The following is an 18771-nucleotide window of genomic DNA, read 5'->3' as shown; positions in this document are numbered from 1 at the left end:
CCAGTGTGCCCGTTCCATTAGCAGTCATGCTGCCTTCACTGTTTGACACATGATGCGGTATGCTTTGGATCATGAGACGTTCCTGTCCTCTTATTGTGGTACATGTTTTTATAAAATTTTCCTTCCAGAATTAACACATTCAAGATTATTTGGGAGAAGATTCTTGACTTATTTATAGTGGCAAATGTTTTTTCTACATTCATTTTCTACCCCCATTCACTGCCATTGATGAATTTACTTGTCTTTTCACAGTCCAGCCATTCAATCCCAGGAATTTATTTCTATTTTTGTTCAAATTGTTTTTCACCTTGTTGTGTTACCAGCAGATTGCCAACCTTAAAAGTAATTCCCAGCCATTACTGTGGACTAATGTTCTGCATTTGGGTTCTACTCTTATTCATGACATCAAGGAATTTGGAAAGGAAATTATGAAAGCCCGATGACTATTATCTGAATCAAATGAGTAGTTAATTAAATGATTGCACTTGTTTGCTTTTAGACAACCGTGGTAGGTTTCTAGTCACATTTTAATATGATGCATTGTGCTGGCAGCAAACATGGAGTAGGCAGTGGGCAGAAACCATGGCAACAATAATGATACATATTTTCCATTACAAGGCAAGCTGCTAATTCAATTTCAAATTGTTGTAGCTTTCAAGGTTCTTTCTTAGCAAATACTTCCATATGTGTGTGTTTGTCTATCTACAGTATCTGTGCTGGATGGGTGAAATTGCAAGTTTGCCAAAGACTGCAATCACAGCGTTATGGTGCTGACAGATCTTCCCTCCTTTCTAAGAACACTCCTGAATAAAGTAGTTTATATCGTCCTCTCTCTGTGCTGAGGCTTTTGGCCCAACAACTTCCTGTTTGTTTCTTTCAGGTACTGTAATTTCTTTCATACACCCTTGCAGCATGGTGTCACGCATACTTCGAGGTGACAAGAACTGATGGAGCCGCTTGTAAACAAACCCTTTGACAAAGGTAGACAGTTTGAGAAAATGGGCTTTTGAAGCCCCTTTTTCAAGGGTTTTCTTTTAGTTAATGAATAAAATAAACTTTTGGGGTAATTCTGCTGAGGTGGCACAACCCCAAATGTTGTTTGACAATAACAACCACAAACCTTTTCTTTTAGTTCAAAATACATTGACGGTGCAGCACCATTGAAAGTGCAAGAGAAGTCTAATATGTAGCCCCACAAATTACTCTAGTTAGTTAATTAGTTTAATTAGTTTGTTGCCTGTAGTGGTGTAAATCATCCACAGGATAGTTTGCATGCTCTGTATTTATAACCAGTGCCAAGCCACGACAGATAAATTGGACTGTCCCCAGGAAATGCACACGGATAATAAATTATTTAAATCCAGCCTGCCATTGTAAATGGATTGCCACAGTTGTGTCACAGCCAGGTAGCAGTTGTCTTGATTGTTAATAATGCAATAATGTAATGCAAATTATGTACAGTTCATGCTTTTATTTATTTATTCATCCATCAAATTTCTATTCCCCTTATTATAGGGTCATGGGTGAGCTATAGCCGGTCCCAGCTTCCACCCAGGAAGGCTGGGACTGAAATTCAAACCAGAACCTCAAAACTGTAAGGCAGATGCGCTTACCGCATGTTTTACCTCTTTCATTATACTGGGGAACACAATTTTTGTTGCGTTCGGTCTGACAGCTGTTCTTAATACATTTTTGGGTGGGGATCTCAGTTTTTCTCGATCGCGTCAAGTTTTTTGAGCTATAGGATACCTGTTTTCTTTAAAAAATATTAAATGTGTATTTATCTAAATAAAACACTGAGATGGAATAGTTTCAAGCTTTGGGGGGGGGGGAAACAGCATAAAATGAAATGAACAGTATACCCATGGTTACAAGGTTGGGCGAAAAGCCAGCACTAATCCCCTTAATCCGTTCTAGGATAGCTTTCTGTTTGCAGATAGAATTGGGAGCTGCACACACCTCTCACCGCACTGTCTCAGTTGCCAAATATGGTAGCTGTAGATGAGTCCAATCGTAATAAGCTGGTGAGTCTTATTACAGCTAATCAGTACAATTTTGCGATCTGGTAAAATGTGGAGGAAAAAAAAAAAGATGAGCTAGAAAATAAAACTGAGTGTGATTTTGGAATCACCATGCCAATTTCAGTTTTAATCAGAATAAAAATCTTACTGATATTAGCAGTAATAGTACTAGTATGATGATGAGGAGGGTAACAAATACTGTAGCTGTAGTAGTAGTATCTTTAGTAGTAGTAGCTAATTTCCTAATGTTCTTACACTACTTAAGCAGATTTGTTTAGGTATCTGTACTTTACGTTGATATTTACTTTTCTTAATCCCTACAGTACATTTATTATTATATTTGTACTCTCTATTTCTTATACTCAACTAAAAAGTAAACACAACACTTGAGTTTTTGCACCCGATTGTTTTCATTGGCCATGTCATCAGGCCCTTTTTTCAACTTTTTACACTGCAAGTAGTAATAGTATTTGTTTGAATTACGGCGGACTCACTGCTCTTATGACCTGCATCATAAAAGCTGCATGCTTTTTGTCTTCATACCATAGGGGGGCGATGTTGAACTACTGGATACAGCTGATGCAGATATGATTTGTGTCCGTGTGAAGAATTTGAAGTGTTGGATCCAGTGTGCTTGCTGGAAGTAGTCCACTCACTGTACAAACATAAGGTACTTGAGGTATTGTTTGTCATTGTGCCACACACCACTCAGAAAAAAAAAAAAAAGTATATATATATATATATATATGTATATATATATATATATATATATATATATATATATATATATATATATATATATATATATATATATATATATATAATATACACACACACACACACGCACACACATAATGGTTATACACCATTGCAAAGTACAGGTACATACATACATATACAGTTAAAAAGAAAAGATAATGAAAAAAATAACGTTTGAGATGCAACAGTGGCCTGGCAAGACCACCGCAGCAGAAAACTTGAAGAGTTCACCTTTCAAGCAAAACCGGTTTTATCTCGCTACCCTTGCCAGTTCCTAAAACATTATTTTTTGTAAAGTGACAGACTTATGAAACAGCCTCTATATAAGTCTATATATGTGTGTATATTATGTATACTGTATATGCATATATGTTTTTATTGAATGGTGTTACAGTATGAAAGTCAACTTAATGTTATTCTCATAGCTTCTATATTGAGCATATGCTTACACAACCCCAAGATGGTTCTATAATCATCAGAAGGAAATACTCTATTGGCAGTCATTGTTGATTCCTGTTTGCAGGTTGCCATGGGGATGCAGCATACATCAATTAAAGCTACCAGAATGCATTGTCTGGCGTAAGCAATAAAACAAATATTTAATGCTTCAATGAAGACCTCCTCCCCAGGTGCAGTAAAAGTCACGACCCATTTTCATATTTTTTTAAGGAGACATATGCAAATTTTTTGGGGGAGTTTGTGGTTCTGTCCTTACTGTGTGGAGTTTGCATGTCCTCACTGTGCTTGTGAGTTTTCTACGAGTACTACAATAGGGATTCCATGGTTCATTGAAGACTGAATTGTTGTATGTAAATGCCTGTAAATCTAGGTTAAAAACAATGCCCCCTCCCCCGCACACTATTTTAGTAATGTCAAAAAGCTAATGTCTTTGACTCTTTTGCGTGTAAATGATTCCTCTTAGTCATTTTGATAGGCTACTTTTTGTTTCTCTGCTTTTGAATGTTTTTGTTTTGTTTCTGAATGCTTTTTAAATGTACTTTTTATTGTGTAAAGTGCATTTATTGGGGGGGGGTGTCACTTCTCAATGTCAACTGGAGCAAATGTGAGGCTGTGCTGTGCTTTTCTTTATACATTCTTGCGCACTTTGTGTTCTTTCTCTGCCGCCTTGACGACATCATCCCATATTCACCAGAAGGCCAGTGTAACTTTATTTAGCAGGCGTGAAAGGTGCTCTGTCACATGAGCGATTGAGAGCAACCGGGAGGAGGATCGATTAGATGCGAGCCGAGTGCAGTGACTAAGTGGTCGCTCTTTAATGAAGTGCCTCCAACGGTTGGTGTTTTTTGGGTCTGAAAAGAGTTGACATAAACATTGATTTTAGGATGAAAGTGAAAGAATGAAGGAACCCTCGTTCCCTTATGTTGGGCTGATGGTTAATAATAGATGTTCTTGTCTCTAAGGTAGAACATGATCTATTTATCTAGCGGCCCGTCTGTCCCTCTGCCTGACTGACTGTCTGGCTATCGATCGATTTATTCACCTGCCTGTCTTTCTCTGTCCGTCTGTTTCCCCCCTGTCTCCCTCCACCCATCCGCCAAGCCGTCAGTCTATATATCCACCTGTCTATATCTTGTCCATTGCCCCCCCCCTCCCCCTCCATTCATCCTTCATCCATCAGTCATTTCATATCATTCGATCGGCCCATCCATCCTTTCTTCGTACACACCCTATATTGTTTTGTGATCACTGCGGAATCAAGTGTGCAATCCCAGGGCCGGCATCGAACATTCATCTGTTGTTGCGGGCATTGACGCAAGCCTGAATAAGCCTCTCAGGAAAGTAACAAGGTGTGTATTTTGTCAAGGTGCACCGCAGTCATCAACACCGGTGGCATTTTCCAATGTAAGTTTTGTGAGATCTGCAGTTCCAATATTTGAACTTCACCTCCCTTCAAAAGACTTCATGGAGTTTTGTTCACAACGGTGTTGGATTAATATTCAGACTGGCACGGCTAGAAACTATAATTGGATTCTCCCCCTTCCTGGTGATTAATTTATTTGGTATGAAAGTAAGAAATCGAAAGACAGATTTGATATGGGAAAACAGTCATTGTCTCAGTTCTTGTTGTCTCAAAGAAGCACTAATTCATTATGCGCTTTGCAAAGATGACTAATAACATAAATCACACCATGATGGATTATAACGGAATGATGATTTACTCCACTATTTTACATTCTATCAGGCAACATGAACATAAAACAAGGTGGCTTGTAGCCCCAAAGAGCTAATCAACTTCTATGAGAACCTTTTGCAGATCATTCAGGTTCTCATCAAGATGATCAGCCGTATCATATAAAGTGGTGGTCTACTTTCCATCAAATTCGACATTAGCTTGTTTTGACATGCAGAGCGTCAGCCAAATGTGCTTTCTGAGCCTTACCGTGACATGTTCACATCAGGATTGAACTACTTCCCTGAGCCCCATTGTTGGAGAAATGAGGCATGCTCTGAGTGAAATGGGGTGTCACTGATGAGAGCGCACAGGTAAACCCCGAACAACAACCTCACCAAGCTCATTACCCTTTAATCTTTTGTCTTGTAGATCAGATTATTATTGTATGATTCACAACCCATTTGTATATTTCTCATTTCATACTGCACCTCGATGATTTCTTGAGGATATTCGACTCAATTTAAAACGCACTGACTGGGTTGAGAGGTTTACATTCCAACACATTATCACACATTTCCAAATAAACTGCCTAAAACTCTTGGCGAATGTGTAGGCTAAATATGAGCATGATGAATCTCAAATCTTTTTGACCATCTAGGGCTCCTATGTGTCTATGGGAAAGAGCTACAGAGCAAGGTGCAAATAAAATGAGCATTTCTTGCCAAGCATCTTGAGCTTTTTTTTTTTTTTTTTTTTTTTTTGCAGGACTGGCCTTTGGCAGAGTACAGCAGTATAAACACCTTAGAATGCCAAGTAGAAAATTGGCTGGTGTGTAATGTTATTGGGGCGTGAGTACAAAGGCAAAATCCAATGCAAATATTCAAGCCTTTGCCTTCGAGACAGCCACGAAAGACGAAATATCGAAGTTGCCTTGCCCATTAATTTTGCTAGACTTTCATCAGCGTTTGGCATTTTGACAAAAGGCGCTTGAAGCTACTGTCGAGAATACTGCAATCTGTATCTGCACAGGCAGACGTGTGTGTTTTGTCACATTTTATATTTACGGTTTGCACTGTTCTGCACAGGATAACAGTTTGTGTGAGGATAGGCTACCTTTTATCTCTGTGATCTGCTTGTGAACCCCAAACTTGTATCCACTTCTGCCAAGCCACTCTCCAAGATGACCTCCATCAATTTTCATAATCACCCTTATCCGCCTTTCATCTCCCCATCTCGGCAAAAACTGTGTGATCACCGTCTTATCTCCTTTCTCCCTCTCTAGACTATAGCCCCAATCCACAGCTCCGTTAAGCCGACTCTAACTTCAATGCAATTTTCTCAACATGAATATTTCATTTTAATGTTAAATCATTTCGTTTTGAGGGGAAAATGGTTGGCTGTAAATATTATTGCTGCAAAGGAAAGACGGGTGAGCATATTGAAAGATTAATGGCGTTTTTGCCGCATAACAAAGAATGGAACCTACACACCGCTGTAATGGTGCCCAATTTTGAAACCAAGTATGGCGTATCATAAAGCGATTCATGCGTATAACGAGCCGGCCGGGGGCATAAGCAAACTAAGCGGCTGCATTGGGCTCTCTGGCCACTAGAGGGCCCCCAAAAGTCATGCGAATTTTCCCTTTCACATAAACATACTAAAGAAATAAGTGACATAAACCTTACATATAACACTTGTCTGGAGGGGAGAAGAGGTGAAAGAGGTGGCTCTTTCTATAAAACCACACTGAAGCAGACAATTGAAAAATATATATTCTTACCATTCCAATCTAAAATAACCCAATATGCAGCTCATCCGTTCAAAAAGTCAGCATTTATTTTCAATGTTACAGAAAAACATATACAATCGTCCATTGTAGCCTTTAAAACCTTTAGTAAAGTTGTGACTGTATGACTAGGGTGTTCTTTTATGTGCTGACAGACATGATATCTGGTGGTGTGACACATCAATCTTTATTGCCAATCCAATCTAGCATACAAGGGCACCACAATTATTGTATTGCGAGAGTTTTTAATCTCCATACAACTGCAACAGTGCTTTGCTGCTATTATTACTTTTTTAATCTTGCAAGTGCACAACTCCTACAGAAAAAACTCTTATTTCCCATTAATGTTCTTCATTGAATAACAATGCCTTCATTTGCATTACAGCGCCAGATTGACACAAATTCAAAATCCTCAACGTTGGCTGTCAACGCAAATTTCGACTCCATTTCAATTGGTGTATTGATCCTGTCAATCTACTCACTGCTGTTCTTCCATTGGTCGAACGGCGCAAAGCCCCGCCTTCTAATACCTGTCGATTTGTGACAGGCCGCGACAGCTTCCGGTAACCCCGCCCATTTTATCTCGTCTTCCTCTTTCCACCGGTGCTGTGCGGAGCGTCGTGTGGATTGACTGTTGCGGTGTCCGTGTATCGCAGGCGTGTGCATCACGCGATGTAACGGCTACCAGTCCAAATCTCATTCGAAAACATTTCAAAGTCCTAGGTAGGCTGCTGCTAGCGAGGAAACCAAGGGAACTGACACCAGCACGGAGCGGAGTGAGATACGGTAGTTTTGGCTACCTACTGACACCGCGCGCAGAAATGGCGGAGCACCACGCAGTCAGCGACGGCAAGCACAAAGCGTCCGCTAATGCCGGCAGCTCGGTGCACGGGAACAGCCGAGCCGGCGCCGCGGGTGCAGCTGGCGGCAAAGGAGGCCTGTCGGGTGGACTGACACAGCCGGCGGGGTGGCAATCGTTACTCTCCTTTAGCATTCTCTTTCTGGCCTGCCTGGCCGGATTCAGCTCCAGACTTTTCGCCGTGATTCGGTTCGAGAGCATCATCCACGAGTTCGACCCTTGGTAAGTCATGCTAGTCAACACATTGTATCGATCGTTGTTATTACTATTGTTATCATTATTATGAAACAATATTCGTTGTGGCATTAATGTCCTGTATGAATGGCTGAGACAGTTGGATCATTATCATAATTGCCAGAGGAAGCATTTCCTTATGTTCTTTGGTGTGTGTGTGTGGGGGGGGGGCCGTTTGATAATAATGTCAGTCTGGACGTTTGGCTTGTCAAAGGAACGTTGACATTTAAACATTACGCTTGCAGTCTTATGTGGCTAGCTGAGCTAGTTAGATGACTTGTCTCGTGCTGATTTAGCAGTCGTCTTCTACACTCGTTGAGTCCCACGAGGACAGCGCTTTACTCAAATAGGAGTTGTAAATAACCTTGAGAAATGAGTGAGTGTTTGTTTTGTACCTTTCGAGAGGTTTTAATACAACCAAAGAAGAGAGTATGACGTTGCACAATGTGGAGAGAAATCGCTCCCGCCGTGACCGCTGTGATTGATAATAGCTGTTGTGCCGCCGGGGTGCACTCTTATCTTATGATTTGTTGGTAATTATACTGTGGAATACAGTAGGTTTCAGGTCCTGGAATACAGGTCTTTCGTTGACGTTTCGGCTGGTGCTCGTCACCACTGCGGACGGTTTGTAACCCGGAAGCAGATGCGTTCGTTGTGACCTGTCATCACAAAGCACTATTCAGTCCACTTTTGTTACGTGGTTGCTGCACAGATTTGACTTACTCTCTGCGCTCACAAACCCTGTTACATTAAAAGCATAATGTAATTTAAACATATTTTATGCATTTTTGAAATATCAAATAAGATACATCCATCCATTATCAATACCGCTTATCCTCACAAGGGTCGCGGGGCGTGCTGGAGCCCATCCCAGCTGTCTTCGGGAAGTAGTCGGGGGACACCCAGAATTAGTTGCCAGCCAATCGCAGGGGCACACAGAGACAAACATCCGCACTCACAATCACACCTAGGGGCAATTTTAGAGAATCCAATCAATTTACCATGCATGGTTTTGGAATGCTGGAGGAAACCGGAGTACCCGGAGAAAACCCATGCAGGCACGGGGGGGGGGGGGAGAAACATGCAAACTCCACACAGGGAGGCCAGAGCCGGGATCGAACCCACGACCTCTGAACTGTGAGGCGGACGTGCTAACCAGTCGTCCACCGTGCCTCCCCAAATAAGATACAATACAATACACTTGTATTTATATTTTCATTACAGCACATTACAGCTAAGGCTGTAACAAAGCACTTTACAATACAATAAATAAAATAAAAACAATAAAAGGCTGTGGTACATGTATTAATAAATAGACATAAATAATATATAAATAGAATATAAATAAAGCCAATAAATTGACATAAAACACTATATACAATTGACACCGGAAAAGAGCCGAAAAATTCAGGTCTGATCAAAAGCCTGAGTGAGAGTCTCTGAGCATGAGTTTTGTCCTACTGTATTGTTTGTTTGTTTGTCCACGAGAAGTGAATCCAGTGGACTATAATCGACCTCTAATTTGTGACTTTTGATACATCCATCTAGGAAATGTTTAACCGTAGGCAATGTTTTAACTATTTATAATACTCGTGTAAACTTAAGTTGTCTTGTAACAATTTAAAAAGAATAAATTGTGTATACAGTGTATTCCTTCAAAACTGATTACAAATATATATATAAATCCCAGAAGATTTCATGTTGTACCTGGGTGGTGAGTGTCTTCATCTTAAAACATATTACAGATAACGTTTCTTTGTACTTACTACTCTTTTTATTTTTTGGTAATTTGATGACTAACCATTTTGTTCTGAGGGTTCAGGGCTAAGTACTGCTTTGCTGTTGTGTTACCACTATTCCTCAGCAAGGTCTATTTCCGGTTCTGTGGGCTTCATCATGTACTCCTTGTTTGCCCTCACTGGTATGGTACCTTTTTGAAAGATTAACAACCGGACAGGCAAAGTATGTTGTTAACTTGAAAAGAGTCTGACCATTTATACTTAGAGCTTGGAATTTGCCCTCAGCAATGACCTTCACATTGTTTCTGAGTGTTAAATACTGGTCAGAGGCTGCTTTCTCTCATTAGCGCCTACCCATGTAGCATCTGGGTGGTCACACAAATATTTTCCTACACTGCATAGAGAGTTGGAACTTTTTCACCCCATTATAAATCTTGTCAATAATAATAGTAATGTGCACATTTTTGAAAGTCCTGCAAACATGACAATAGTATACCAGGGAGCAATAGTAATATTAATTTTAAAAAACCCCATCCCATATGAATAAATCAATGGGATAATTTTTCAGCATTAAATCATCAATCCCTGTCATCATTAATTGTTGTTTGAATACATTTTTTGTTTTTGACTCAAAATATTCTCATTCTCTATGGAAGATATCATGACTAACATTTAAAAATGTTGATTTGAGATGGTTACAAAAAACACACACATTGGATTTGCCGACAGGCTGTGGCAGCCAACATGGAAATCAAAGTAATGTGTGTTCCCTGGACTCCAAAACAAAGAAATTGCAAATGTAATGGTGAAAAATGGTTGGTTCAGGTTTTTGTCAGGTCAATCAAGTAAGTGGATTGAAAATCCAATTGCTGTTCATTCTTCTTTAGTTATGCTCATCACATAACAGAGAAACACAGTCCTACATTTTTTACATTGTGTGACATTTGGGAATTTTACAGGGTGTATAGTAGTAACAAAGAATGGCTGTTTTATTGATTCATATGAAAAGGTGGAGTATTGCTCCTGGGTTTGACTCGGACTTCTGTCTTATGCTGAAGTCTTCACTTGCCGTCTGGTTCATTTTGTTACACAGCCTTATACCAAAATGGATCAAACTCATTTTCCCCTCAAAATTCTACACAAAGGTTTCAATTAAAAAAAGAACAAAGACATACGTATTTTGATCATGTGCATCCCATTTTCCGGCACTGATTATCCTTGACTTTTCTACTATTTAATTGGATGCTTTTCGTACAAATAAGTGAACATGATTTCGAAAGGTATACCCCTGTATAAGATCCTCTTGTTGACAGCACATGTCAGAGCATGAAGTCAAATGAATTGTTTGTAGACCGCCATAACAGGAACATTTTTGCTGCTGTGAATGTCCCAATGAGGACATTGTCTTCCATTATCTGGAAGACGTTCTGAACCACCAAGACTCTTTCTAGAGCCCGTTGAAACTCAGTGATCGCGGGAGAAGGGCTTTAGTTGGGGATGTGACCAAGAACCCAATGGTCACTCTGCCAGAGCTCCAGCATTCCTCTTTAGAAAGAGGAGAGCCTTGCAGAATGACAACCATCGCTTCTGCAGTCCACTGATCAGGCCTATTTGAAAGAGTGGCCAGACAGAAGCCACTCTAAACATAGAAGCCCATTTGGAGTGTGCCCAAAGGCACCTGAATGACTCTCTGACCATGCGAGCCAAATTTCTCCGGTCTGATAAGACAACGATTGAAGTTTTGGGCATGAATACCAGGTTAAATCCGTCCGTGATGTGACACTTATGCACAAAGCACACCGTTGAGTGATGTCCCCAAAAAGATGACGTCACGTGGCACTGTTTATGGAAGTGAATATAGTTCCGCGTGTTGGACCTCATTTTATCTTCTCATCTCGCCAAAGTAAGGAGGGGGGAGGAGGTAGAAATATTTTGGGGATATGAGGCAATGCTCCTTGAACACCCCATTTACTGGAGACCTTTACTAAAAATACAAGCGAACAAGTTATCATGGACAATTTCAAGAGAAACAGCGACCGCACTAGTGGGCGGCCAAAACAGGTGCACTGAGCACAACTAGGGTTAGGGTCCAGGGGTTGGTCCGGAGCCAGGGTCGGGCCGGATACCACAGAGGGCAGGTGCCCCCCTGTGGTCGCAGGGACAACTACAACAGCACCTCGACACTCACATGAACAGGCTTGAATCGATTAATCTTGATCCGTTCTGGCTTGTCTCTAATGTCCACCACAAAGCTCTTAGCCACAGTCTTTCCCCCCTCCCGGAAGGGCCCCTCGTAGTGCAGCCGGGTCCGATGGCCGTTGTGGTGGACGAAGACGTACTTTGCTGACGGTAGGTGGAGGCCGTGGCGGGATGTCAGATCGGCAGCGTAATCTTTTGCTTTGAATGTTTTAAAGCACTTTGAGTTGCATTCTTATGTATGAAAAGTGCTATATAAATAAAATGTGATCAAGCCCCTGGTGAACGGCCCATGCTACCGACTGGGAGAGGCAGTCCTCAACGAAGTTGTCCAGCCACATGCTGGATGTCTGTAGTGTACTCCGATCTGGCAGCAAGCTGACGTTGCTGCTGACCAGGCCATGCCTCCGACGTGTTGGCCATGGCAAATGTCAGCGACTTGTGGTCCACGAAGGCAGTGAACTGACAGCCTCCCAAGAGGAATCGGAAGTGCCGGGTGGCGACAAAAAGACTAGGAGCTCTTTGTCAAAGGTGCTCTACTTCCTCTCGTCACGGAGCTGCCTGCTGAAGGCCAGCGAGTACCAGGCCCTGCCCACTCACTGCTCACACACTGCGCCCACTGCAAGGTCTGAGGCGGGCGGTGAGAGATGGGTGCGCCAGCAGAGCTTTGTTGGCCAGCGCAGCCTTGGCAGAGTTGAAAGCTTGGTCCATCCTCAGGGACCACTCCACTTCATCCTTGGCCCCGTTGCTCTTCCTCTGCCAAACTGCTTCCTATTGTGAGGCGAGTTAAGTAAAGAGTGCTGCCAACCTACAGTGCTCTTGTCTCACAAGTCAGAGCAATTGGCTGAAGGACATCTCGTATCTTAAAACCCATCAGTTGGGTTACCTGTAACTCTCTGCACCCCTGTTTTTTCATTTTACCCGAGTGATGGATACAGTCTGACAGTGAAGTGAGAATGGAAAAGATGTCTGTCAATTAAATTGTCTGGATAAACTGTGGTATAGCGGGTAGTAGTTGGTCCCCAGTTTTGAGATTGTTCTGTTTGTCAATGTTCATCTTTTAGGATACTTGTTTTTGTTTTTTGCAATGTGTGCCATCTTGGTCTTTCACTTTGACTATACATGTGCACTTATTGTTAGGAGACTCTTGAATATCGTCTCATTCTTAACGCAGCGTCATGCATTCTTAAAATAAATTCCCTCCATGCTATGCGCAATGCTTCGGCGGTAGACTTGTAGAAGAATGAAAAGCTTGAATCTGGGCAAACTGACAGGTGTCAGCATGCAGCTCCGTGGGAGACTACAGCTACATTTGGAGCAAAGATAAAGAGGGGGAAAGAAATTGTGGAAGGATGATAGGTGGTGCAGAGGGAGGGAAGGATTTAATACCTGTCAGGCATCCAATATGAGGGAGGTTCTGTGGATGGAGCCATAGAGATTCCATTGTTTCATAGATTTTTTTGTTGTTGTTGTCTTTGCTTTGTTGTGACGCTGGGCAGATTTTATCTGCCTCTGTCTCAACTGTGTAAAAGTATGTGCGGGTGATAGACTTCTTTCAAAAGTGCCCATAAAATAGAAACTGCTGAAGACAGGATTTATTTTTAGCAGCTGGTTCTGTCTTGAACAAATGAATTCACAAAACTACAAAATATTTTTTCCTTCTATATATTCTTTTGGCTTTTTGTTTGGTTTGTATATTATTTGTTTTTTGTTGTGTCCATGATTACATTTCTACTATGTGTTCCACACAGTAAATTGTTGCTTTGGAAAATTGCAGCAATCCACTACAACCCGTCTTCACTCTTCAGCCATCACTATGCAAATGAACAAATCCTTTACAGAATCCAACCCCTGACATGCTATTGAAAAACTGACATGGCTCCTATCCTTTCTGACACCAAAGGGCAGTGGGCAACTGGGCATCACAGTAAAATCTGCAGTCATTTTATTTTTTTCTTAATTTATTTTTTTCAACCAATTTTTTATTTTTATTTTATTTTTTTTTACCTAAAATGGACTGCACTGAACCACAGTGTGAAAGTACCGTCGGTAGTTAAAACACACTCTATGGTGCGTGTAGACATTGTAATGTATTTATTGTGCAAAAGAGGAAATCATACTCAGTAGCTAATTTAGGACGCTAACAAACCGCTAGTTAATTACACCATCATTGTATGATACGGCACAAGTTTCTGGCATACTGGCTAGCAGATAGATGTTAGCATTAGCAACAAGTGCCCGGCTAGTAGGTCAACAGCTGTTTCTTGGCTTACTTTTTAAAACCTTTTTCAATATTGTGGACCTAGTTTACTTTGCAAAGCCCTCTCCATATTTAATGTAATTGAATGTGCCTTGCACTTTGAGGTCTTTTTCATTATGAAAAAAAACAAGCTACCCGGTACATAAAATTGTCATCATTTTTTTATTTTTATTTATTTATTTATTTTTTTTAAACACTTGCTCATTAATTTTAAGAACACATTCAGCTCAAAATTTATGTAGAATAAATGAAGACAAAGCTCTATTTATCTTTTTTTTCCAATCAGAAAAACGATCCGATCCGTGCCTCAAAATCCGTGAGCCGGTCCGAACCATGATTTATGTGATCCGTTGCACCACTGGTGTTAATATACATCAACCTTAGCAAACGTAAGTTTTATTTATAGAGGCGTAATTATCCGACATCTTCCTGGAGGGCAAAGTCGACTAAGGGATATGTGGGCCGTTATCAACTAAGTGTTAGAATAATCAATACGATAATTCTAAAAAGATTCGGTAATGAGTCTTCGTGTGAATCACATTTTGTAATGCGACATATGTCCCAATCAATTTTGAAAGTCTTAATCAAAAATAGAAAAAAAAAACCCTGTCCTTTCTGTGTAGCATTGACAATGAACTTTAGGAGCATGTGCAGATCTGTGACGCTCATTTGAAAAGGGAAATTGTACTATTAACTCATTCACTGCCAGACATTTTCAGACCCTCTTTTACCCTAATGTTTGAAGAAAATCTCAATTAACTTCCTGGGATTGAATGCCTGGACTGTCAAAAGACAAGTAAATTTGTCAATGGCAGTGAATTGAGTTAAGACTTTCACACAGATGCCAGGTGCTTTCAGCCGTTTTCATTAGATTGCTCACAGCTACCAATTATTACTCGTTACATGGTGTGCGTTATTAAAACGAACTGTGTGTCAATGGTGACTGACATGCAAAAGCTCATTAAAACACCATATTATTACAGCGGTTGTCATTGTCCACTTTAATTGGTCTTTTGTTTGCTTCAACTGAGAGGATTCATCACTACTTGAAACCTCAGCGTGAAACCAACTATGTGTAATTATTAGTGTTCATGGGGATCATCTACCATAATATAAAAATGGGCCCGAATCTCCAAATGCTATTAACGCAAGCTTGGCTGGCTCTTCGTGATAGCGCAAATCTTTTAAAGGACCGTTAACATGGTGGTAATATTCTTCTTGAAGAACCCATTATTCACACGAGGCATCAAAGCGAGTTGGGGTAAGTGCCGAGAGTCCAGTGCAATTAAACATTGATCAACATTTTTGCCTATTTATTTTGGCATGGTATGGATCAAAGTAACTGAATCACAATTGTGCATTTTGTTCAACTATCAATATTAAATGTCAGGTTTTTTGAAGAAGGGAAATTTTTAAAAATTATATGAAATGAAGAAATGGACTAATCGATTATTAAAATCGTTGTTTGAAGCCCTTAACTTAATGCACAATTGAATGACTAATCAGAATTGTAATTGTGATTGATTTAATACTGACCTTTACTTAATTACACTCCCAAACTGGCGCAGAGCATTTCCCGTTTTAAATTGTTTCCTTAACATCTTGTGACTTAATTCACATGGTCTGTGTCTGCTCCAGTGACTCGCAAGAGAAATCAGAGTGACGATCCCCCGACGATTGTCACTCTGGGCTACAGATCAATCAGGAGCCTCAGAGTGTATAGTCATCTGTCGCTTTCTCCCTTTCAATCATCTCGTCCAGGCCCTCCTTAAACTTGGACTTACATGAACAGGGCAGGATGAAGAAGCGTTCAGAAGTAGTAAGTACTGTGGAGTGAAAATGAAACTGACAAGGCATTCACAAGATGGTCATGTGGCGGGTCACCAAGACAGCTTCCATACAGCTGGCGCAGGCTCAATTCCCAGTGAATCCTGCAACCGTAATCACCCCGTGATTGACTGGCAATCAGTCCAGGGTGTAGTGCACTTGTCACCCAGAGTCAGCCTGGATAGTCTCCAACTGCTCAGCGATCCTGAACAGGATTAGCTACTGTATTTTCCGGTCTATAAGTCGCACCCACCATAAAATGCATAATAAAGAGGGAAAAAACATATATGTCGCACTGGAGTATAAGTTACCTTTTTGGGGGAAATTTATTTGATATAATCCAACACCAAGAACAGACATGTCATTTGAAATTTAAATGACGAACAATTTCAAATAAAAATAGAATAGAGGCAATACCAGGCTGAACGATATGCTTACGTTACACTACACAACGACCCCCCCATGGATATATGGACTACTGAGGTTTAAGACTATATAATTATTATTATTATTTAAATAATTTATAATTATTTAACAACGGGGACTGTTATTTATGGTCTTAAAATAGCAAATACTGACTAATTGAGTCAGTCACTCCTTGCTCGACTCGTGACACTTAACAATGTTAACCGTTTCATGAGAAATTCTATTGGCATTTAATTGGCAAAACTCAGCTCGCAGCTCGTTGATGATTTTGAAAAGAGCTAAAATCAGCTAACTCATCAATTGGGCGGGCCCGAAAAAAGTTCAGTTCTAAATAATGCATCCATTCGCTGATCCATTCCTAGTTGCAAATGCAAGGCCAAGATTAGGGCGGCTAGACAAAAGCTTAATTTGGCTACGAATGAAGCACTCTCACGCATCTCTTGACTCCTTGCAATAGGCTGTTCGATGTGCTTCCCACTGTGAGATTTGGAGATTTAAGCGAGAAGCAGAGGGTTAGTCATTCAAACTCTCTAATCCATCAAGTATGGTGGAGAGTGAGCAGTATAAGGTTATCATTGCCTTTTGCGTCCATTTGCCCAAAGCCCAATTCTTATGATGTTATCACTGTGCATTTCACACGTGCATTATCTGGAAGTATAATTTCCATTATTTTTCATAATCTGACATTTCAAATATGAAACATGTGTTTGCAGTATATATACTTTTGTTTAATCATAAGGTTGTATAGCGTAGTAATTGACGCTGTAGTTTAATTAAACACTAAAGCCAATCAGTCTGCTTTTCATATAAACATCAGTTTTCGAACATAAGAGGGTTTTCTTTCACAATCGGCGTTGGGTGTGTGACTGGTGGCATTTTCACTCATGTGGCGACCACCCAAAGGGGATCAAACTCGGGCCGCCGGCTCGGGAGCGTAGAGCACTAAACGCTGCGCAAAAAGTCTGGGCCGCCACTCCACTTAGAATGGACAAAGTGAGCCTTTCCAACAAGCTTGCATCCGTTGTACATAACCTGCGATATTTTGATATTCTGGGGTGGATAGTTGGGTGGACGGACCATTCTCGAAGTAGATGCCCCCTCTGTCCCAGCGGGATTCCCCTTCAACATGCACATTAATCTATTATTGATCTGCCGATCATCATGCGCCTATACTTTTACGCCGACCGGGGGCTTGGGGAGGTAGGGCACTATAGGTTTTTGAAAAAACAAAAGCTAATAAAAGCTAATAAACCCGCTCTGAAAAAGTATTAAAAAAACCACTTTAGTTATAAAAAAAAAAACGTTTAAAATGAAGTAAAACAAAAAAACCTTGGGCCCCAACGCCGATTTTTGGCAGAAACAAATACCGATCACCGATTAATCAGCCGATGAATTTAAAAAATATTTAATGTAGAAAAGAACATTTTTAGCGCCACCCTGCTGGTAAAAAATAAGATTTGCTTTGTTTCGATTGACAGGTCCATAGAATGAACGTATCAACAAATTTCAAGGTTGTGGTGTAGGTTTATTTGTAATAAATGAGACCGGTGCTACTTCTGTACAACTGCTGTAAATGGTTAGAGTACATAAAGGTATAAAACAATCGGCAAACATGGGCCACTTGGACGATGAGTTTAACTGATGTTTGAAGGGCCATAATCAGCCGATTTAAACGGTTGGGTCGGTCTAATAAAAACATAACTACGATGAAAATTGCAAAACTAATTTGAATAAATTGGTTTACTTTCACCTAAAATTCTTATTTTGACGTCAAGCCCCAATTGTTTTCACTGCACACTAAAAGTAAAGGAATTGTCCTCGTTTTTTCAATACTTTTGGAGCGGAATGTCATTTTTGTCGCGCTATGGGGACAAATTGGGTCATGTCACTTTAACTCGTGTTACGTCTTAAGAAGCATGGAGAATTTATATTAAATTCAACCTCTGTGACTCAGTTAGGACCTTTTAAAAAATCTCTACTGTATACTTTCTGTCACAGCAAAACTGAATTCTCTGGGCGCTGAGATTAATTTGGACTTCCTCTGCCTGATGAGGAGCGCAGCATACACTTGAGTATCATCCGTTTAGCCACGAGCGATCCTTCATCCTTGCCACCAAAGCCCTTAAGTGTGACCCCCCCCCCCAAAAAAAAAAAAAAACTGGGATGATATAATTGGAAGAGTATCCAATGCTTGATTTAGCACAGGAATTTCGCCCCCACTACACAAATCAGTGCCCTTTTTCCTCCACTAAATTATGCATGCAGAGTCACAGTTATAATAGTGTAACTTTGTGTTTTACAAAGACAGGAAAACCCCCTTTGGAGTTATCTGTATTCTGCTTGGTTGCTCATTAAATTACGTGGATAACGGCTGCTACATCAAACGAGCACCGCTTGGGGGTTTCATGCAGTGGGACTACATTTCTCATCTTCTGTGTTCCTCTCCAACTTTTACAAAAAACAAAACCTGACCAGCATGGTTTGCGTTTACCGTAATTTGTTTTTGGTATAAGAAACTCCTCACACTAAC

The 18771-nt window shown here is 40.6% G+C and overlaps 1 protein-coding gene across 1 annotated transcript in view; it reads left to right on the top strand.

The window, feature by feature from the left end:
- The first annotated feature begins 7280 nt into the window (after positions 1-7280).
- stt3b (STT3 oligosaccharyltransferase complex catalytic subunit B) overlaps positions 7281-18771 on the top strand; it is a 48906-nt gene continuing 37415 nt past the window's right edge. The window contains exon 1 of the mRNA XM_086014109.1: positions 7281-7781. Within this exon, the coding sequence (XP_085870235.1) occupies positions 7522-7781 (260 nt within the window). The 5' untranslated portion in view covers positions 7281-7521. The remainder of the gene's footprint in view (positions 7782-18771) is intronic.

Source organism: Filicampus tigris, chromosome 18, assembly GCF_054856515.1.
Source record: "Filicampus tigris isolate MCC_2025a chromosome 18, RoL_Ftig_1.0, whole genome shotgun sequence".
NCBI classification, from domain to species: Eukaryota; Metazoa; Chordata; class Actinopteri; order Syngnathiformes; family Syngnathidae; genus Filicampus; species Filicampus tigris.
Note: the sequence above shows the minus strand (reverse complement) of the source record. Positions and strands in the feature narration are given on the sequence as shown.